The sequence below is a fragment of the Salvelinus namaycush genome, chromosome 34 (assembly GCF_016432855.1).
Source record: "Salvelinus namaycush isolate Seneca chromosome 34, SaNama_1.0, whole genome shotgun sequence".
NCBI lineage: Eukaryota > Metazoa > Chordata > Actinopteri > Salmoniformes > Salmonidae > Salvelinus > Salvelinus namaycush.
In genome coordinates this window covers 32,541,820-32,566,063 of record NC_052340.1, presented here as the reverse complement: position 1 = coordinate 32,566,063, position 24,244 = coordinate 32,541,820, and the positions used below count along the sequence as shown (strand labels likewise).

The 24,244-nt window shown below is 43.4% G+C and overlaps 1 protein-coding gene across 1 annotated transcript in view; it reads right to left on the bottom strand.

Moving 5' to 3' along the window:
* LOC120028485 (roundabout homolog 1-like) overlaps positions 1-24,244 on the bottom strand; it is a 335,749-nt gene that overhangs the window by 47,233 nt on the left and 264,272 nt on the right. Inside the window, exons 15-16 of the mRNA XM_038973689.1 lie at positions 22,090-22,211; positions 2,023-2,194 (exon numbers count right to left, since the gene is read on the bottom strand). Coding sequence (XP_038829617.1) covers positions 2,023-2,194; positions 22,090-22,211 — 294 coding nt within the window. The remainder of the gene's footprint in view (positions 1-2,022; positions 2,195-22,089; positions 22,212-24,244) is intronic.

Below are 24,244 nucleotides of genomic sequence, written 5' to 3'. Positions count from 1 at the left end.
TTGTCTACTAGTCAAAATGAACCGTCAGAACAAGTGATCACACAACAAACGCCTGTTTTCATCATCTGTCTAGTCTCTCTGTGTTTCTCTCCCATGCCTCACATGAAAGAGTGCTCATTTGTCTCCCCTAAGCAATTTCTTCATGTTCAACTTGGTTTCTAACTTTCTTCATCTCTTTTTTCTCTCTCTCTCTTGTTTCATGATGCAACCACTTTAATATTTACAGACTCACTCTGTCAGAGGCAAACGGGTCTCCCAAAGTTCCAGTGTTGCTACCCATCTCTCTCCCTCTCTCTCTTTACAGACTCACTCTGTCAGAGGCAAACGGGTCTCCCAAAGTTCCAGTGTTGCTACCCATCTCTCTCCCTCTCTCTCTTTACAGACTCACTCTGTCAGAGGCAAACGGGTCTCCCAAAGTTCCAGTGTTGCTACCCATCTCTCTCCCTCCCTCTCCCTCTCTCTCTTTACAGACTCACTCTGTCAGAGGCAAACGGGTCTCCCAAAGTTCCAGTGTTGCTACCCATCTCTCTCCCTCCCTCTCCCTCTCTCTCTTTACAGACTCACTCTGTCAGAGGCAAACGGGTCTCCCAAAGTTCCAGTGTTGCTACCCATCTCTCTCTCTTCTCTCCTCCCCCACTACTATGTGGATTTCATGCCTGTTTCTCTGAGGAGGGAAGCAGAGTACCAATGTGACTAAACAGTCCTCAGGGACTTTACAGGTGCCTGGGCTGCTGTGCCATGACACAAACAAGCCCAAAGTGTGACAAATGCATTAGGTTGAAGCGCTGGTCCCGCGGGCGCGTTTTTACACGCAACAGGCGCCGATGGAAGTCCTCAAGTGAAAGAAATTGTATCAGTCACAGCTTCCTGCTTCTCCATGCCCATCCCAGCCCACTTTAACACACACAGACACACAGCTGTCCCTCTACCAAGCACTCTGCACCGCTGTTTCATGTTGTTATCATTTATTCCTCCTTTACCGTGAGCAGATTTGTGGCAGCTCAGATTCAAACGTAGGATCTTGAATAGCCTGGGCTATAAGAGGGAAGACTGAATTACATTCATCCCATGTAGCTATAATGCATCCTGTGTAAGGACGTAAAGGCATGACTGACGTGCCAGGTATCAACAGTACTATACTGTACATACATAGACTACACGTGCACTGTATCTGGTCTTGACTCTCCACATGACATATGGAGAGAGAGGGGATCTGTCAGAAGAAGAAACACGTGCTACATTGGATCTTCCAGACCCTCCAGGATCGTGATCTTGACAGGTAAGTTAATAAAGGGTTAAATAAAAACATGCCATCTCAAAACACACACTTGTGCCAGAGTTCCTGGTTTATTGCTCTTGTTAAACACTAGAACATTGCCTCCTTGAATGGAGAATAGAACGGAGCAGAGCAGATCAGATCCCAGCAGGGTGGGGCAGCCAAGCTACAGGCACTGCCCTGCTGCCAAGCAGGAATCTCAAGTCACGTTTCATCACAATGTCAGTCAGGTGAAAACCGTTGAGGCTGTACACTGACAGAGTGGTAAACACGGGATTAAGATAGATTAACATTATGAGTGTCACTGTCAGTCATGCTCATCGAGGATTGTATATGAGGGCTGACGTGGATATAATTGGTACGGTAATCATTTCAATTACACATCTAACCACTGTTCTAGACAGAGAGGAGAGCAGGCAGGGGCACGAAGGAATGGAACGATGTCATAATACTCCTTTAATATTCATATGACAACTGAAAATGTGGATTAGTGTGCTCTTCAGACTGAGATTAAAGGGAAGTCAATACTACAAAATGTCCATTGACTATTTTCCAGCCGTTGCGGTTAAAGAAGGTGGGGAAGTTATTAGGCATTAAGCCTTGGAATCCACGCTGTATGGAGTTAACAAGTGAGAACACATAGTAGAAGGACATATCCCTCCTCTTCCTCCTCTTCCACCTGAGGGAGAATAATCTTACTTGGAACTCCTGCAGAGAATTGCAGAACAGAGTTCTCCTCCACTCACCTATCTGGAAGAAGGTGACGTCAGACTTGACCCCTTGGCCTGCCCCAGTGCTGGCTGCGACCTCCACACTGTAACGGATCCCTGGAGCCAGGCTGGAGATCAGCAAGGAGAAGGTAGAGCCGTCCACCGTACGGTTGATATGATATTTGCTCTCATTCCCCAAACACCAGATCTGACAGGACAGAGAGAGAGAGAAGACCATATTATAACTGTGTTCTGATGGTGGTGTGACAAGTATGGCAAGTTGCTGGTTGATGGTAACGCAACATTTCAGCACACAGTGCAGATTCAACTATTTCACCCTAGTATTCCACATATAAAAACACTGGGACACATTTTTCTGTTTTTTGGGGGTGCGTTCCACACAGAGTCAGTATTATCTGTGGTAGGCATTACCCCCTGCCTGAGTGAGTGAACCCTAACCCCATGAAAAACAAAGTGTGGATTAGTAATCACCTCCATAATCCTACTGCAGCAGCAGCTCAGGGCTGGCAGCCACTCACAGGGAGGAGAGAGGGCTCTCTCAGGCTAACCCAACCAGGGCTCTCTCAGGTTAACTCAACCCAGGGCTCTCTCAGGTTAACTCAACCCAGGGCTCTCTCAGGTTAACTCAACCCAGGGCTCTCTCAGGTTAACTCAACCCAGGGCTCTCTCAGGTTAACTCAACCCAGGCCTCTCTCAGGTTAACTCAACCCAGGCCTCTCTCAGGTTAACTCAACCCAGGGCTCTCTCAGGCTAACCCAACCAGGGCTCTCTCAGGTTAACTCAACCCAGGGCTCTCAAAGGCTACTCAACCCAGGGCTTTCTCAGGCTAACTCAATCCAGGGATTTCTCAGGCTAACTCAATCCAGGGCTCAGCGTGAGGGTGGCTAACCCCAACATCTTGAACCTGGCTAAACCCAGCATCCTGAACCTGGCTAACCCCAACATCTTTAACCTGGCTAACCCCAACATCTTTAACCTGGCTAACCCTAACATCCTGAACCTGGCTAACCCTAACATCCTGAACCTGGCTAACCCCAAAATCTTTAACCTGGCTAACCCTAACATCTTTAACCTGGCTAACCCTAACATCCTGAACCTGGCTAACCCTAACATCCTGAACCTGGCTAACCCTAACATCCTGAACCTGGCTAACCCCAACATCTTGAACCTGGCTAACCCTAACATCTTTAACCTGGCTAACCCTAACATCCTGAACCTGGCTAACCCTAACATCCTGAACCTGGCTAACCCCAACATCTTTAACCTGGCTAACCCCAACATCTTTAACCTGGCTAAACCCAACATCTTTAACCTGGCTAACCCCAACATCTTTAACCTGGCTAACCCCAACATCTTTAACCTGGCTAACCCCAAAATATTTAACCTGGCAAACCCCAACATGCTGAACCTGGCTAACCCCAACATCTTTAACCTGGCTAACCCCAACATCTTTAACCTGGCTAACCCTAACATCCTGAACCTGGCTAACCCCAACATCTTTAACCTGGCTAACCCCAACATCTTTAACCTGGCTAACCCTAACACCCTGAGCCTGGCTAACCCCAACATCTTTAACCTGGCTAACCCCAACATCTTTAACCTGGCTAACCCCAACATCCTGAACCTGTCTAACCTCAACATCCTGAACCTGTCTAACCCCAACATCTTTAACCTGGCTAACCCTAACATCTTTAACCTGTCTAACCCCAACATCCTGAACCTGTCTAACCCCAACATCTTTAACCTGGCTAACCCTAACATCCTGAACCTGGCTAACCCCAACATCCTGAACCTGGCTAACCCCAACATCTTGAACCTGGCTAACCCCAACATCTTGAACCTGGCTAAACCCAGCATCCTGAACCTGGCTAACCCCAACATCCTGAACCTGGCTAACCCCAACATCTTTAACTTGGCTAACACCAACATCCTGAACCTGGCTAACCCCAACATCGTTAACCTGGCTAACCCTAACATCCTTAACCTGGCTAACCCTAACATCCTGAACCTGGCTAAATCCTGCATCCTGAACCTTTCTAACCCTAACATCTTTAACCTGGCTAACCCTAACATCCTGAACCTGGCTAACCCCAACATCTTTAACCTGGCTAACCCCAACATCTTTAACCTGGCTAACCCTAACAAACTGAACCTGGCTAACCCTAACATCCTGAACCTGGCTAACACCAACATCCTGAACCTGGCTAACCCCAACATCTTTAACCTGGCTAACCCCAACATCTTTAACCTGGCTAACCCCAACATCCTGAACCTGGCTAACCCCAACATCCTGAACCTGTCTAACCTCAACATCTTTAACCTGGCTAACCCCAACATCTTTAACCTGGCTAACCCTAACATCTTTAACCTGTCTAACCCCAACATCTTTAACCTGGCTAACCCCAACATCTTTAACCTGTCTAACCCCAACATCCTGAACCTGTCTAACCCCAACATCTTTAACCTGGCTAACCCCAACATCTTTAACCTGTCTAACCCCAACATTCTGAACCTGGCTAACCCCAACATCTTTAACCTGGCTAACCCCAACATCTTTAACCTGGCTAACCCCAACATCTTTAACCTGGCTAACCCCAACATCCTGAACCTGGCTAACCCCAACATCTTTAACCTGGCTAACCCCAACATCTTTAACCTGGCTAACCCTAACATCCTGAACCTGTCTAACCTCAACATCCTGAACCTGTCTAACCCCAACATCCTGAACCTGGCTAAACCCAGCATCCTGAACCTGGCTAACCCCAACATCCTGAACCTGTCTAACCTCAACATCTTTAACCTGGCTAACCCAAACATCCTGAACCTGGCTAACCCAAACATCCTGAACCTGGCTAACCCCAACATCCAGAACCTGGCTAACCTCAACATCTTTAACCTGGCTAACCCCAACATCTTTAACTTGGCTAACACCAACATCCTGAACCTGGCTAACCCCAACATCTTTAACCTGTCTAACCCCAACATCTTTAACCTGGCTAACCCCAACATCCTGAACCTGGCTAACCCCAACATCTTTAACCTGGCTAACCCTAACATCTTTAACCTGGCTAACCCTAACATCCTGAACCTGGCTAACCCCAATATCTTTAACCTGGCTAACCCCAACATCCTGAACCTGGCTAACCCCAACATCGTTAACCTGGCTAACCCTAACATCCTTAACCTGTCTAACCCTAACATCCTGAACCTGGCTAAATCCTGCATCCTGAACCTGGCTGACCCTAACATCTTTAACCTGGCTAACCCTAACATCCTGAACCTGGCTAACCCCAACATCCTGAACCTGGCTAACCCTAACATCCTGCACCTGGCTAACCCCAACATCTTTAACCTGGCTAACCCTAACATCCTGAACCTGGCTAACCCTAACATCCTGAACCTGGCTAAAACCAACATCCTGAACCTGGCTAACCCCAACATCTTTAACCTGGCTAACCCCAACATCTTTAACCTGGCTAACCCCAACATCCTGAACCTGGCTAACCCCAACATCCTGAACCTGTCTAACCTCAACATCTTTAACCTGGCTAACCCCAACATCTTTAACCTGGCTAACCCTAACATCTTTAACCTGTCTAACCCCAACATCTTTAACCTGGATAACCCCAACATCTTTAACCTGTCTAACCCCAACATCCTGAACCTGTCTAACCCCAACATCTTTAACCTGGCTAACCCCAACATCTTTAACCTGTCTAACCCCAACATTCTGAACCTGTCTAACCCCAACATCCTGAACCTGTCTAACCTCAACATCTTTAACCTGGCTAACCCCAACATCTTTAACCTGGCTAACCCTAACATCTTTAACCTGTCTAACCCCAACATCCTGAACCTGTCTAACCTCAACATCTTTAACCTGGCTAACCCCAACATCCTGAACCTGTCTAACCTCAACATCTTTAACCTGGCTAACCCAAACATCCTGAACCTGGCTAACCCAAACATCCTGAACCTGGCTAACCCCAACATCCAACCCCCCCCCCCCCCCCCCCATAAGATAACAACCCTCACACACAGACCCGTGTGTGTGTGTGTTGAAGTATTGGAAAGCCCCAGAAGCCTGTGTGGCTGTTTGAGGAATTGCGGTTGGAAGAAGCGCCGCTAGGGACGAGACGCAGTAATGACCGAGGAACGCTCCTCGCTTCGGATTTAACAACCATGAAATTACTCTAAACCGTATCGGCAGAAAACATTTACCTGGAAAATGAACAGTGGCTTAACTTTTAACCAGACTGTGCTGTATCTCCCCTTCCATCACTAAACTATATTCCCTGTGACAAAAAAACCCTTTCCAATTAAAATGGCCGTACTCACACAGCATGTTATATGAGGAGTGTGCTGGCCGCAGAGAGGGGGCAATAAAAAGCATACATGTGTGGACACAGAGAGTAGGGTGTGTGGAGGAGAGGGCAGAGAGAGGAGGGTGTGTGGAGGAGAGGGCAGAGAGAGGAGGGTGTGTGGAGGAGAGGGCAGAGAGAAGAGGGTGTGGAGGAGAGAGAAGGGTGTGGAGGAGAGTGCAGAAAGAGGAGGGTGTGTGGAGAAGAGTGCAGAGAGAAGAGGGTGTGGAGGAGAGGGCAGAGAGAGGAGGAGAGGTCATAGAGAGGAGGGTGTGTGGAGGAGAGGTCATAGAGAGGAGGGTGTGTGGAGGAGAGGTCATAGAGAGGAGGGTGTGTGGAGGAGAGGTCATAGAGAGGAGGGTGTGTGGAGGAGAGGTCATAGAGAGGAGGGTGTGTGGAGGAGAGGTCATAGAGAGGAGGGTGTGTGGAGGAGAGGTCATAGAGAGGAGGGTGTGTGGAGGAGAGGTCATAGAGAGGAGGGTGTGTGGAGGAGAGGTCATAGAGAGGAGGGTGTGTGGAGGAGAGGTCATAGAGAGGAGGGTGTGTGGAGGAGAGGTCATAGAGAGGAGGGTGTGTGGAGGAGAGGTCATAGAGAGGAGGGTGTGTGGCGGAGAGGTCATAGAGAGGAGGGTGTGTGGCGGAGAGGTCATAGAGAGGAGGGTGTGTGGAGGAGAGGTCATAGAGAGGAGGGTGTGTGGAGGAGAGGTCATAGAGAGGAGGGTGTGTGGAGGAGAGGTCATAGAGAGGAGGGTGTGTGGAGGAGAGGTCATAGAGAGGAGGGTGTGTGGAGGAGAGGTCATAGAGAGGAGGGTGTGTGGCGGAGAGGTCATAGAGAGGAGGGTGTGTGGCGGAGAGGTCATAGAGAGGAGGGTGTGTGGAGGAGAGGTCATAGAGAGGAGGGTGTGTGGAGGAGAGGTCATAGAGAGGAGGGTGTGTGGAGGAGAGGTCATAGAGAGGAGGGTGTGTGGAGGAGAGGTCATAGAGAGGAGGGTGTGTGGAGGAGAGGTCATAGAGAGGAGGGTGTGTGGAGGAGAGGTCATAGAGAGGAGGGTGTGTGGAGGAGAGGTCATAGAGAGGAGGGTGTGTGGAGGAGAGGTCATAGAGAGGAGGGTGTGTGGAGGAGAGGTCATAGAGAGGAGGGTGTGTGGAGGAGAGGTCATAGAGAGGAGGGTGTGTGGAGGAGAGGTCATAGAGAGGAGGGTGTGTGGAGGAGAGGTCATAGAGAGGAGGGTGTGTGGAGGAGAGGTCATAGAGAGGAGGGTGTGTGGAGGAGAGGTCATAGAGAGGAGGGTGTGTGGAGGAGAGGTCATAGAGAGGAGGGTGTGTGGAGGAGAGGTCATAGAGAGGAGGGTGTGTGGAGGAGAGGTCATAGAGAGGAGGGTGTGTGGAGGAGAGGTCATAGAGAGGAGGGTGTGTGGAGGAGAGGTCATAGAGAGGAGGGTGTGTGGAGGAGAGGTCATAGAGAGGAGGGTGTGTGGAGGAGAGGTCATAGAGAGGAGGGTGTGTGGAGGAGAGGTCATAGAGAGGAGGGTGTGTGGAGGAGAGGTCATAGAGAGGAGGGTGTGTGGAGGAGAGGTCATAGAGAGGAGGGTGTGTGGAGGAGAGGTCATAGAGAGGAGGGTGTGTGGAGGAGAGGTCATAGAGAGGAGGGTGTGTGGAGGAGAGGTCATAGAGAGGAGGGTGTGTGGAGGAGAGGTCATAGAGAGGAGGGTGTGTGGAGGAGAGGTCATAGAGAGGAGGGTGTGTGGAGGAGAGGTCATAGAGAGGAGGGTGTGTGGAGGAGAGGTCATAGAGAGGAGGGTGTGTGGAGGAGAGGTCATAGAGAGGAGGGTGTGTGGAGGAGAGGTCATAGAGAGGAGGGTGTGTGGAGGAGAGGTCATAGAGAGGAGGGTGTGTGGAGGAGAGGTCATAGAGAGGAGGGTGTGTGGAGGAGAGGTCATAGAGAGGAGGGTGTGTGGCGGAGAGGTCATAGAGAGGAGGGTGTGTGGAGGAGAGGTCATAGAGAGGAGGGTGTGTGGAGGAGAGGTCATAGAGAGGAGGGTGTGTGGAGGAGAGGTCAGAGAGAGGAGGGTGTGTGGAGGAGAGGTCATAGAGAGGAGGGTGTGTGGCGGAGAGGTCATAGAGAGGAGGGTGTGTGGAGGAGAGGTCATAGAGAGGAGGGGTGTGTGGAGGAGAGGTCATAGAGAGGAGGGTGTGTGGAGGAGAGGTCATAGAGAGGAGGGTGTGTGGAGGAGAGGTCATAGAGAGGAGGGTGTGTGGAGGAGAGGTCATAGAGAGGAGGGTGTGTGGAGGAGAGGTCATAGAGAGGAGGGTGTGTGGAGGAGAGGTCATAGAGAGGAGGGTGTGTGGAGGAGAGGTCATAGAGAGGAGGGTGTGTGGAGGAGAGGTCATAGAGAGGAGGGTGTGTGGAGGAGAGGTCATAGAGAGGAGGGTGTGTGGAGGAGAGGTCATAGAGAGGAGGGTGTGTGGAGGAGAGGTCATAGAGAGGAGGGTGTGTGGAGGAGAGGTCATAGAGAGGAGGGTGTGTGGAGGAGAGGTCATAGAGAGGAGGGTGTGTGGAGGAGAGGTCATAGAGAGGAGGGTGTGTGGAGGAGAGGTCATAGAGAGGAGGGTGTGTGGAGGAGAGGTCATAGAGAGGAGGGTGTGTGGAGGAGAGGTCATAGAGAGGAGGGTGTGTGGAGGAGAGGTCATAGAGAGGAGGGTGTGTGGAGGAGAGGTCATAGAGAGGAGGGTGTGTGGAGGAGAGGTCATAGAGAGGAGGGTGTGTGGAGGAGAGGTCATAGAGAGGAGGGTGTGTGGAGGAGAGGTCATAGAGAGGAGGGTGTGTGGCAGAGAGGTCATAGAGAGGAGGGTGTGTGGCGGAGAGGTCATAGAGAGGAGGGTGTGTGGCGGAGAGGTCATAGAGAGGAGGGTGTGTGGAGGAGAGGTCATAGAGAGGAGGGTGTGTGGCAGAGAGGTCATAGAGAGGAGGGTGTGTGGAGGAGAGGTCATAGAGAGGAGGGTGTGTGGAGGAGAGGTCATAGAGAGGAGGGTGTGTGGCGGAGAGGTCATAGAGAGGAGGGTGTGTGGAGGAGAGGTCATAGAGAGGAGGGTGTGTGGAGGAGAGGTCATAGAGAGGAGGGTGTGTGGAGGAGAGGTCATAGAGAGGAGGGTGTGTGGAGGAGAGGTCATAGAGAGGAGGGTGTGTGGAGGAGAGGTCATAGAGAGGAGGGTGTGTGGAGGAGAGGTCATAGAGAGGAGGGTGTGTGGAGGAGAGGTCATAGAGAGGAGGGTGTGTGGAGGAGAGGTCATAGAGAGGAGGTGTGTGGAGGAGAGGTCATAGAGAGGAGGGTGTGTGGAGGAGAGGTCATAGAGAGGAGGGTGTGTGGAGGAGAGGTCAGAGAGAGGAGGGTGTGTGGAGGAGAGGTCAGAGAGAGGAGGGTGTGTGGAGGAGAGGTCATAGAGAGGAGGGTGTGTGGAGGAGAGGTCATAGAGAGGAGGGTGTGTGGAGGAGAGGTCATAGAGAGGAGGGTGTGTGGCAGAGAGGTCATAGAGAGGAGGGTGTGTGGAGGAGAGGTCATAGAGAGGAGGGTGTGTGGAGGAGAGGTCATAGAGAGGAGGGTGTGTGGAGGAGAGGTCATAGAGAGGAGGGTGTGTGGAGGAGAGGTCATAGAGAGGAGGGTGTGTGGAGGAGAGGTCATAGAGAGGAGGGTGTGTGGAGGAGAGGTCAGAGAGAGGAGGGTGTGTGGAGGAGAGGTCAGAGAGAGGAGGGTGTGTGGAGGAGAGGTCATAGAGAGGAGGGTGTGTGGAGGAGAGGTCAGAGAGAGGAGGGTGTGTGGAGGAGAGGTCATAGAGAGGAGGGTGTGTGGAGGAGAGGTCAGAGAGAGGAGGGTGTGTGGAGGAGAGGTCATAGAGAGGAGGGTGTGTGGAGGAGAGGTCATAGAGAGGAGGGTGTGTGGAGGAGAGGTCATAGAGAGGAGGGTGTGTGGAGGAGAGGATCCAATGTATGGATATAATGTAAGGATACAATGTAGGGATACAATGTATGGCTATAATGTATGTATATAATGGATACAATGTATGGATATAATGTATGGCTATAATGTAGGGCTATAATGATTGACATAATGTATGAATCCAATATATGGATATAATGTAAGGATATAATGTATGGCTATAATGTAGGGCTTTAATGTATGGATACAATGTATGGATACAATGTATGGATATAATGTAAGGATATAATGTATGGGAATAATGCATGGCTGATATAATGTATGGATACAATGTATGCCTATAATGTATGAATACATTTTATGGCTATACTGTATGGATATATTGCATGGTTAGAATGTATGTCTATAATGTATGGATAAAATGTATGGCTATAATGTATGGATACAATACATGGGTATAATTTATGGCTATAATGTATGGATAAAATGTATGGCTATAATTTTTTCAATCAATACATGGGTATAATTTATGGCTATAATGTATGGCTATAATGTATGGGTATAACGTATGGCTATAATGTATGGCTATAATGTATGGGTATAACGTATGGCTATAATGTATGGCTATAATGTATGGGTATAACGTATGGCTATAATGTATGGCTATAATGTATGGGTATAACGTATTGCTATAATGTATGGCTATAATGTATGGCTATAATGTATGGCTATAATGTATGGCTATAATGTATGGCTGTATAGATAATACATCAGGTAGTCTAGACCTTGAGCAGCCTACTAGTGAATAATAATAATCCACTAAGGCCCTCAAATTCAAACCTGGACCTCGAAGCCACCCACTGGGCACTCACTGGTTGACTCAATGTTGTTTCCACGTCATTTCAATGAAATTATGTTGAATCAATCTGGAATAGACGTTGAAATTACATCTGTGCCCAGTGGGCCCCCCCCATTCTTCACCTCTAATAAGGGACTGATTTAGACCTGGGAAGCCAGTTGGGTGCAATTAATTATCAGGTAGAACAGAAAACCAGCAGGCTCTGGACCTCGTAGGGTAAGAGTTGAATTCCCCTGCACTAAGGAATAGAGAGAGCCTTCTAGGACAACTCAGACATTGTATACATCTATCTAGTCCACAAGATGACACTGTTTCACAACCATTTCCACCCGCCAACACACAGTAACATCCTACTGTCTCTTCCACCCCAGAGATCACAAGGCACAAAGGAAGAAGATAACCTCTACCTATGTATCATAACATTACAGTCTGTATCTCCTTTGTCTCTCTGTGCTACAAATATTTACATGTTGTTATAGTAGATATACCCTACAGACCAACATGTTGTTATAGTAGATATACCCTACAGACCAACATGTTGTTACAGTAGATATACCCTACAGACCAACATGTTGTTATAGTAGATATACCCTACAGACCAACATGTTGTTACAGTAGATATACCCTACAGACCAACATGTTGTTACAGTAGATATACCCTACAGACCAACATGTTGTTACAGTAGATATACCCTACAGACCAACATGTTGTTATAGTAGATATACCCTACAGACCAACATGTTGTTATAGTAGATATACCCTACAGACCAACATGTTGTTACAGTAGATATACCCTACAGACCAACATGTTGTTACAGTAGATATACCCTACAGACCAACATGTTGTTACAGTAGATATACCCTACAGACCACATGTTGTTATAGTAATATACCCTACAGACCAACATGTTGTTACAGTAGATACACTACAGACCAACATGTTGTTATAGTAGATATACCCTACAGACCAACATGTTGTTATAGTAGATATACCCTACAGACCAACATGTTGTTATAGTAGATATACCCTACAGACCAACATGTTGTTACAGTAGATATACCCTACAGACCAACATTGTAGTAGATATCCTATAGACTTAATGTGTTATAGTAGATATACCCTACAGACCAACATGTTGTTATAGTAGATATACCCTACAGACCAACATGTTGTTACAGTAGATATACCCTACGACCAACATGTTGTTATAGTAGATATACCCTACAGACCAACATGTTGTTATAGTAGATATACCTACAGACTATAAGTGTATAGTAGATATACCCTACAGCCAACATGTTTTATAGTAGATATACCCTACAGACCAACATGTTGTTATAGTAGATATACCCTACAGACCAACATGTTGTTATAGTAGATACCCTACAGACCAACATGTTGTTATAGTAGATATACCCTACAGACCAACATGTTGTTACAGTAGATATACCCTACAGACCAACATGTTGTTAGTAGATATACCCTAAAGACCAACATGTTGTTACAGTAGATTACCCTACAGACCAACATGTTGTTATAGTAGATATACCCTACAGACCAACATGTTGTTAAGTAGATATACCCTACAGACCAACATGTTGTTATAGTAGATATACCCTACAGACCAACATGTTGTTTAGTAGAATACCCTAAAGACCAACATGTTGTTATAGTAGATATACCCTACAGACCAACATGTTGTTATAGTAGATATACCCTACAGACCAACATGTTGTTACAGTAGATATACCCTACAGACCACATGTGTTAATAGATATCCCTACAGACCAACATGTTGTTATATTAGATATACCCTACAGACCAACATGTTGTTATATAGATATACCCTACAGACCACATGTGTTATAGTAGATATACCTAAGACCAACATGTTGTTATAGTAGATATACCCTACAGACCAACATGTGTTATAGTAGATATACCACAACCAACATGTTTGTTTAGTAGATATACCCTACAGACCAACATGTTGTTAAGTAGATATACCCTACAGACCAACATGTTGTATAGTAGATATACCCTACAGACCAACATGTGTTTACAGTAGAATACCCTACAGACCAACATGTTGTTATAGTAGATATACCCTACAGACCAACATGTTGTTATAGTGATATACCCTAAAGACCAACATGTTGTTACAGTAGATATACCCTACAGACCAACATGTTGTTATAGTAGATATACCCTACAGACCAACATGTTGTTATAGTAGATATACCCTACAGACCAACATGTTGTTACAGTAGATATACCCTACAGACCAACATGTTGTTATAGTAGATATACCCTACAGACCAACATGTTGTTATAGTAGATATACCCTACAGACCAACATGTTGTTATAGTAGATATACCCTACAGACCAACATGTTGTTACAGTAGATATACCCTACAGACCAACATGTTGTTACAGTAGATATACCCTACAGACCAACATGTTGTTACAGTAGATATACCCTACAGACCAACATGTTGTTACAGTAGATATACCCTACAGACCAACATGTTGTTATAGTAGATATACCCTACAGACCAACATGTTGTTATAGTAGATATACCCTACAGACCAACATGTTGTTATAGTAGATATACCCTACAGACCAACATGTTGTTAAGTAGATATACCCTACAGACCAACATGTTGTTACAGTAGATATACCCTACAGACCAACATGTTGTTACAGTAGATATACCTACAGACCAACATGTTGTTAAGTAGATATACCCTACAGACCAACATGTTTGTTACAGTAGAATACCCTACAGACCAACATGTTGTTAAGTAGATATACCCTACAGACCAACATGTTGTTATAGTAGATATACCCTACAGACCAACATGTTGTTCAGTAGATATACACCTACAGACCAACATGTTGTTATAGTAGATATACCCTACCGACCAACATGTTGTTATAGTAGATATACCCTACAGACCAACATGTGTTATATTAGATATACCCTACAGACCAACATGTTGTTATAGTAGATATACCCTACAGACCACATGTTGTTTTAAGATATACCCTACAGACCAACATGTTGTATAGTAGATATACCCTACAGACCAACATGTTGTTACAGTAGATATACCCTACAGACCAACATGTTGTTACAGTAGATATACCCTACAGACCAACATGTTGTTACAGTAGATATACCCTACAGACCAACATGTTGTTATAGTAGATATACCTACAGACCAACATGTTGTTATAGTAGATATACCCTACAGACCAACATTTGTTACAGTAGATATACCCTACAGACCAACATGTTGTTAAGTAGATATACCCTACAGACCAACATTTGTTATAGTAGATATACCTACAGACCAACATGTTGTTAGTAGATATACCCTACAGACCAACATGTTGTTATAGTAGATATACCCTACAGACCAACATGTTTGTATAGTAGATATACCCTACAGACCAACATGTTGTTTAGTAGAATACCCTACAGACCAACATGTTGTTATATTAGATATACCCTACAGACCAACATGTTGTTATAGTAGATATACCCTACAGACCAACATGTTGTTACAGTAGATATACCTACAGACCACATGTTGTTATAGTAGATTACCCTACAGACCAACATGTTGTTATAGTAGATATACCCTACAGACCAACATGTTGTTATAGTAGATATACCCTACAGACCAACATGTTGTTAAGTAGATATACCCTACAGACCAACATGTTGTTACAGTAGAATACCCTAAGACCAACATGTTGTTATAGTAGATATACCCTACAGACCAACATGTTGTTATAGTAGATATACCCTACAGACCAACATGTTGTTATAGTAGATATACCCTACAGACCAACATGTTGTTATAGTAGATATACCCTACAGACCAACATGTTGTTATAGTAGATATACCCTACAGACCAACATGTTGTTATGTAGATATACCCTACAGACAACATGTTGTTATAGTAGATATACCCTACAGACCAACATGTTGTTATAGTAGATATACCCTACAGACCAACATGTTGTTATAGTAATATACCCTACAGACCAACATGTTGTTATAGTAGATATACCCTACAGACCAACATGTTGTTATATGTAGATATACCCTACAGACCAACATGTTGTTACAGTAGATATACCCTACAGACCAACATGTTGTTATATAGATATACCCTACAGACCAACATGTTGTTATAGTAGAATACCCTACAGACCAACATGTTGTTATAGTAGATATACCCTACAGACCAACATGTTGTTATAGTAGATATACCCTACAGACCAACATGTTGTTATAGTAGATATACCTACAGACCAATTTGTTATAGTAGATATACCCTACAGACCAACATGTTGTTATAGTAGATATACCCTACAGACCAACATGTTGTTATAGTAGATATACCCTACAGACCAACATGTTGTTATAGTAGATATACCCTACAGACCAACATGTTGTTATAGTAGATATACCCTACAGACCAACATGTTGTTACAGTAGATATACCCTACAGACCAACATGTTGTTATAGAAGATATACCCTACAGACCAACATGTTGTTATATTAGATATACCCTACAGACCAACATGTTGTTACAGTAGATATACCCTACAGACCAACATGTTGTTATAGAAGATATACCCTACAGACCAACATGTTGTTATAGTAGATATACCCTACAGACCAACATGTTGTTACAGTAGATATACCCTACAGACCAACATGTTGATATTAGATATACCCTACAGACCAACATGTTGTTACAGTAGATATACCACCAGACCAACATGTTTGTTATAGAAGATATACCCTACAGACCAACAGTTGTTATAGTAGATATACCCTACAGACCAACATGTTGTTACAGTAGATATACCCTACAGACCAACATGTTGTTATATAGATATACCCTACAGACCAACATGTTGTTATAGTAGATATACCCTACAGACCAACATGTTGTTAAGTAGATATACCCTAACAAATGTTGTTATAGTAGATATACCCTACAGACCAACATGTTGTTATAGTAGATATACCCTACAGACCAACATGTGTTACAGTAGATATACCCTAAGCCCAACATGTTGTTACAGTAGATATACCTACAGACCAACATGTTGTTACAGTAGATATACCCTACAGCCAACATGTTGTTACAGTAGATATACCCTACAGACCAACATGTTGTTATAGTAGATATACACCTACAGACCAACATGTGTTACAGTAGATATACCCTACAGACCAACATGTTGTTATATTAGATATACCCTACAGACCAACATGTTGTTATATTAGATATACCCTACAGACCAACATGTTGTTAAGTGATATTACCCTACAGACCAAACTGTTGTTATAGTAGATATAACTCACAGACCAACATGTTGTTATAGTAGATATACCCTACAGACCAACATGTTGTTATATAGAATACCCTACAGACCAAATGTGTTACAGTAGATATCCCTAAGACAACATGTTGTTATAGTAGATATACCCTACAGACCAACATGTTGTTATAGTAGATATACCCTACAGACAACATGTTGTTATAGTAGATATACCCTACAGACCAACATGTTGTTATAGTAGATATACCTACAGACCAACATGTTGTTTATAGTAGATATACCTACAGACCAACATGTTGTTACAGTAGAATACCCTACAGACCAACATGTTGTTACAGTAGATATACCCTACAGACAACATGTTGTTACAGTAGATATACCCTACAGAACCAACATGTTGTTATAGTAGATATACCCTACAGACCAACATGTTGTTATAGTAGATATACCCTACAGACCAACATGTTGTTACAGTAGATATACCATAAAGACCAACAGTTGTTACAGTAGATATACCCTACAGACCAACATGTTGTAATAGTAGATATACCCAAGACCAACATGTTGTATAGTAGATATACACCTACAGACCAAACATGTGTTCAGTAGATATACCCTACAGACCAACATGTTGTTATAGTAGATATACCTACAAGACCAACATGTTGTTATAGTAGATATACACCTACAGACCAAAATGTTGTTACAGTAGATATACCCTACAGACCAACATGTTGTTACAGTAGATATACCTACAGACCACATGTTGTTACAGTAGATATACCCTACAGACCAACATGTTGTTACAGTAGTAGATATACCCTACAGACCAACATGTTGTTACAGTAGATATACCCTACAGACCAACATGTTGTTACAGTAGATATACCCTACAGACCAACATGTTGTTACAGTAGATATACCCTACAGACCAACATGTTGTATATTAGATATACCCTACAGACCAACATGTTGTTATAGTAATTACCCTACAGACCAACATGTTGTTACAGTAGATATACCTACAGACCAACATGTTGTTATAGTAGATATACCCTACAGACCAACATGTTGTTATATTAAGATTATCACCTAAAGACCAACATGTTTTATAGTAGATATACCCTACAGACCAACATGTTGTTACAGTAGATATACCTACAGACCAACATGTTGTTATAGTAGATATCCCTACAGACCAACATGTTGTTATAGCAGATATAACCCTACAGACCAACATGTGTTACAGTAGATATACCCTACAGACCAACATGTTGTTATAGTAGTATACCCTACAGACCAACATGTGTTTATAGTAGATATACACCTACAGACCAACATGTTGTTATAGTAGAATACCCTACAGACCAACATGTTGTTATAGTAGATATACCCTACAGACCAACATGTTGTACAGTAGATATACCCTAAAGACCAACATGTTGTTATAGTAGATATACCCTACAGACCAACATGTTATTATGTAGATATACCCTACAGACCAACAAGTTGTTATAGTAGATATACCCTACAGACCAACATGTTGTTACAGTAGATATACCCTACAGACCAACATGTTGTTTAAGTAGATATACCCTACAGACCAACATGTTGTTATAGTAGATATACCCTACAGACCAACATGTTGTTATAGTAGATATACCCTACAGACCAACATGTTGTTAAGTAGATATACCCTACAGACCAACATGTTGTTATAGGAGATATACCCTACAGACCAACATGTTGTTAAGTAGATATACCCTACAGACCAACATGTTGTTATAGTAGATATACCCTACAGACCAACATGTTGTTATATTAGATATACCCTACAGACCAACATGTTGTTACAGTAGATATACCCTACAGACCAACATGTTGTTACAGTAGATATACCCTACAGACCAACATGTGTTATATAGATATACCCTACAGACCAACATGTTGTTTATAGTAGATATACCCTACAGACCAACATGTTGTTATAGTAGATTACCCTACAGACCAACATGTTGTTATAGTAGATATACCTACAGACAACATGTTGACAGTAGATTATACCCTAAAGACCAAAACATGTTGTTACATAGATATACCTACAGACCAACATGTTGTTATAGTAGATATACCCTACAGACCAACATGTTGTTATAGTAGATATACCCTACAGACCAACATGTTGTTACAGTAGATATACCCTACAGACCAACATGGTTATATTAGATATACCTACAGACCAACTGTTGTTACAGTATATATACCCTACAGACAACATGTTGTGTACAGTAGATATACCCTACAGACCAACATGTTTGTTATAGTAGATATACCCTACAGACCAACATGTTGTTATAGTAGATATACCCTACAGACCAACATGTTGTTATAGTAGATATACCCTACAGACAAACATGTTGTTACAGTGATATACCCTACAGACCAACATGTTGTTACAGTGATATACCCTACAGACCAACATGTTGTTATAGTAGATATACCTACAGACCAACAGTTGTTAAGTAGATACCCTACAGCAACATGTTGATAGTAGATATACCCTACAGACCCACATGTTGTTTTAGTAGATATACCCTACAGACAACATGTTGTTATAGTAGATATACCCTACAGACCAACATGTTTGTTAAGTAGATATACCTACAGACCAACATGTTTTATAGTAGATACCCTACAGACCAACATGTTGTTACAGTAGATATACCCTACAGACCAACATGTTGTTACAGTAGATATACCCTAAAGACCAACATGTTGTTATAGTAGATATACCCTACAGACCAACATGTTGTTATAAGATATACCCTACAGACCAACATGTTGTTATAGAGTAATATACCCTACAGACCAACATGTTGATACAGTAGATGATATACCACTAACAGACAACATGTTGTTAAGTAGATATACCCTACAAGACCAACATGTTGTTATAGTAGATATTACCCTACAGACCACATGTTGTTATAGTAGATATACCCTACAGACCCACATGTTTACAGTAGATACTACGACCAACATGTTGTTAAGTAGATATACCCTACAGACCAACATGTTGTTACAGTAGATATACCTACAGACCAACATGTTGTTACAGTAGATATACCCTACAGACCAAACATGTTGTTACAGTAGATATACCCTACAGACCAACATGTGTTATAGTAGATATACCTACAGAACCAACATGTTGTCATAGTAAATACCCTACAGACCAACATGTTGTTATAGTAGATATACCTACAAGACCAACATGTTGTTATAGTAGATATACCTACAGACCAACATGTTGTTATAGTAGATATACCCTACAGACCAACATGTTGTTAAGTAGAGTATACCCTACAGACCAACATGTGTTATAGTAGATATCCCTACAGACCAACATGTTGTTACAGTAGATATACCCTACAGACCAAACATGTTGTTATAGTAGATATACCCTACAGACCAACATGTTGTTATAGTAGATATACCCTACAGACCAACATGTTGTTATAGTAGATATACCCTACAGACCAACATGTTGTTACAGTAGATATACCCTACAGACCAACATGTTGTTATAGAGATAGACCCTACGACCAAATGTGTACAGTAGATATACTAAAGAAAGTGTACAGTAGATATACCCTACAGACCAACATGTTGTTACAGTAGATATACCTACAGACCAACATGTTGTATAGTAGATTACCCTAAGACCAACATGTTGTTACAGTAGATATACCTAAGACAACATGTTGTTATAGTAGATATACCTACAGACCAACATGGTTACAGTAGATATACCCTACAGACCAACATGTTGTTATAGTAGATATACCCTACAGACCAACATGTTGTTACAGTAGATTACCCTAAAGACCAACATGTTGTTACAGTAGATATACCCTACAGACCAACATGTTGTTACAGTAGATATACCCTACAGACCAACTGTTGTTATAGTAGATATACCCTACAGACCAACATGTTGTTATATTAGATATACCTACAGACAACATGTTGTTATAGTAGATATACCCTACAGACCAACATGTTGTTATAGTAGATATACCCTACAGACACAACATGTTGTTACAGTAGATATACCCTACAGACCAACATGTTGTTATAGTAGAATACCTACAGACCAACATGTTGTTTAGTAGATATACCCTACAGACCAACATGTGTTACAGTAGATATACCCTACAGACCAACATGTTGTTATAGTAGATATACCTACAGACCAACATGTTGTTACAGTAGATATACCCTACAGACCAACATGTTGTTATAGTAGATATACCCTACAGACCAACATGTTGTTATAGTAGATATACCCTACAGACCAACATGTTGTTAAGTAGGATATACCTACAGACCAACATGTTGTTACAGTAGATATACCCTACAGACCAACATGTTGTTATAGTAGATATACCCTACAGACCAACATGTTGTTATAGTAGATATACCCTACAGACCAACATGTTGTTATAGTAGATATACCCTACAGACCAACATGTTGTTACAGTAGATATACCTACAGACCAACATGTTGTTATAGTAGATATACCCTACAGACCAACATGTTGTTAATAGTAGATATACCCTACAGACCAACATGTTGTTATAGAGATATACCCTACAGACCAACATGTGTTATAGTAGATATACCCTACAGACCAACATGTGTTTATAGTAGATATACCCTACAGACCAACATGTGTTATAGTAGATAACCCTACAGACCAACATGTGTTATAGTAGATATACCCTACAGACCAACTGTTGTTATAGTAGATATACCCTACAGACCAACATGTTGTTATAGTAGATATACCCACAGACCAACATGTTGTTAAGTAGATATACCCTACAGACCAACATGTTGTTATATTAGTTACTACAGACCAACATGTTGTTATAGTAGATATACCCTACAGACCCAACATGTTGTTATAGTAGAATACCCTACAGACCAACATTTGTTATAGTAGATATACCCTACAGACACCAACAGTTGTTATAGTAGATATACCCTACAGACCAACATGTTGTTATAGTAGATATACCCTACAGACCAACATGTTGTATAGTAGATATACCCTACAGACAACATGTTGTTACAGTAGATATACCCTACAGACAACATGTTGTTATAGTAGATATACCCTACAGACCAACATGTTGTTATAGTAGATATACCCTACAGACCAACATGTTGTTATAGTAGATATACCCTACAGACCAACATGTTGTATAGTAGATATACCTACAGACCACATGTTGTATAGAGATACCCTACAGACCAACATGTTGTTATAGTAGATATACCCTACAGACCAACATGTTGTTACAGTAGATATACCCTACAGACCAACATGTTGTTATAGTAGATATACCCTACAGACTATAATGTTGTTACAGTATATATACCCTACCTACACTACCTTAGTACCCTACTGTACCTCCGTACACTACCTTTGACCACTCTCAGAGTATGTAGGGGGAATTTGGGAGTCCCTGCCAATGTTCTCACCTTGTACTCCTGGACCACCCCATTCTGCTCCTCCTCTGGAGGCTGTTGCCAGGAGACCACAATGGCGGTCCCATTGTCCCCGCTCTCTGTGACGGTAACCCCACGAGGGGCTGCACTGGGAGCTGGGGACAGACAGATAGACGGACACAACAACACATGTTAATGTAATACACCCATCAACAGTAACACACACTGTCTGCTCTCTCCTCAATTCTACTGCTCTCATACATTGATCCTATCCAGAAGAGAACAGAAGTAGAAATAACAGTCACGGACAGTCTCTATTCACTAGGTGTCTGTACTAAAATGACTGTTTTTCTCTGTTCAGAGAATGTGTTAGAGGAAATAAAAGAAAATAACTGTTTATTCAAACAAGGAGAACGAATATTGCAATGTTTATGCTTGGGGGGGGGGGGGGGGGGTGTTGATTCTACACTGATGATTATAACTAAAGTGATTTAATCATGACAACATACAGCATAACACTCTTAATCTCGTTCTGATTCACTGTAATGAAATCAGGCATTTCTGCTCACGGGAGTGAGGGCATCGTGTTTGAACTCTGAAAACAATTAGCAACAAAATTAGCCACAAAAGCAACAGGGAGAAATGAAAACACACACACACACACACACACACACATTTTGGCAAACTATCTTTTTTTCAGTCAGCTCCTCTCTCATTCATTCCACATGACTATCATGATGCTTCTCTCTGGGATGCACCCAAACCCCGGAAGATTTCCACAATCACACAATCACAGCCTATCAACAAATATATTTGTTAGATATTACTTGGTAGATAATACTGCACTGCCGGAGCTAGAAGCACAAGCATTTTCGCCACACTCGCAAAAACATCTGCTAATCACGTGTATGTGACCAATACAATTTGATTTGATTTGATTAGCACAGCACTGATGTGAACGTAGTATTTGGGTTCATCAACCTCTGGGTTTCACAGGACGTTTTCAAACAGTACAACATCTGGCCCTAACACGCAGAAAACACCACAGGACATAATATGATCCTTTACCCGCAACGCCTGCTGGGAACAGCTGTTGTTCTCACACACATGCATAGTCGCAAAGGTCACAGACAAACTCTGGACACAGGACAGGTTGTTTGGTTTGGCAGTGTTTGTTGTTTAGTTACAAGTGGTTGCCTGTTTGCCACTGGTTCTGTATAGGTCCAGTGAGAGAGTAGTTCTGTATAGGTCCAGTGAGAGAGTGGTCCTGTATTGGTCCAGTGAGAGAGTGGTTCTGTATAGGTCCATTGAGAGAGTAGTTCTGTATGGGTCCAGTGAGAGAGTGGTCCTGTATTGGTCCAGTGAGAGAGTGGTTCTGTATAGGTCCATTGAGAGAGTGGTTCTGTATAGGTCCAGTGAGAGAGTGGTCTGGTGGTGAACTGCTAGGAAAACCAGGAGTAATGAGCCCTACCACTGATCACATGGACTGGCATCCTTACAAACACAGAGCTGTTCTCCAAAGACAAGCACACACACACACACACACACACACACACACACACACACCACACAACACACACACACACACACACCACACACACTCACACACACCACAAACACACACCCACACACCCACACACACCACACACACAACACACACACACACACACACACACACACACACACACACACACACACACACACAGAGAGAGACATGTCCACCCACCTTCCTCCAGAGTCTTGGCCGTCTTGACCTCACTGTCTGTTCCCTGGAACTCGTTGAAGAAGGGGCGAACTTTGAACTCATAGGTGACTCCCTTCCTTAGCTGGGGCACCACAGTACTGTCCTCCCCTGGGGTTTCACCTCAAAAACAGCCCAGTCACCCTCTGCTGCCCTCTGGAGGGTCCGTACAATCACCTTATAACCCTGGAGTTACTGAGACTGCTGCTCCACCTAGTGGCCAGGGGAGTAGACAACGCACACACATACACACACACACACACAGACACACACACACACAGACACACAGGTCAGCTTGACTCTATTTAGGTGCTCTGAGTGACTACAGTGGAAAGTCTCTCAGCATCGTTCTGGAACTCATTATCAATAGACAGTTCAGTTGTTGCTTTAGGCCAGTTTAACTAACGTGGCTGTCCTGCTGGCTGGCTGGCTAGTGGGGACCGGATT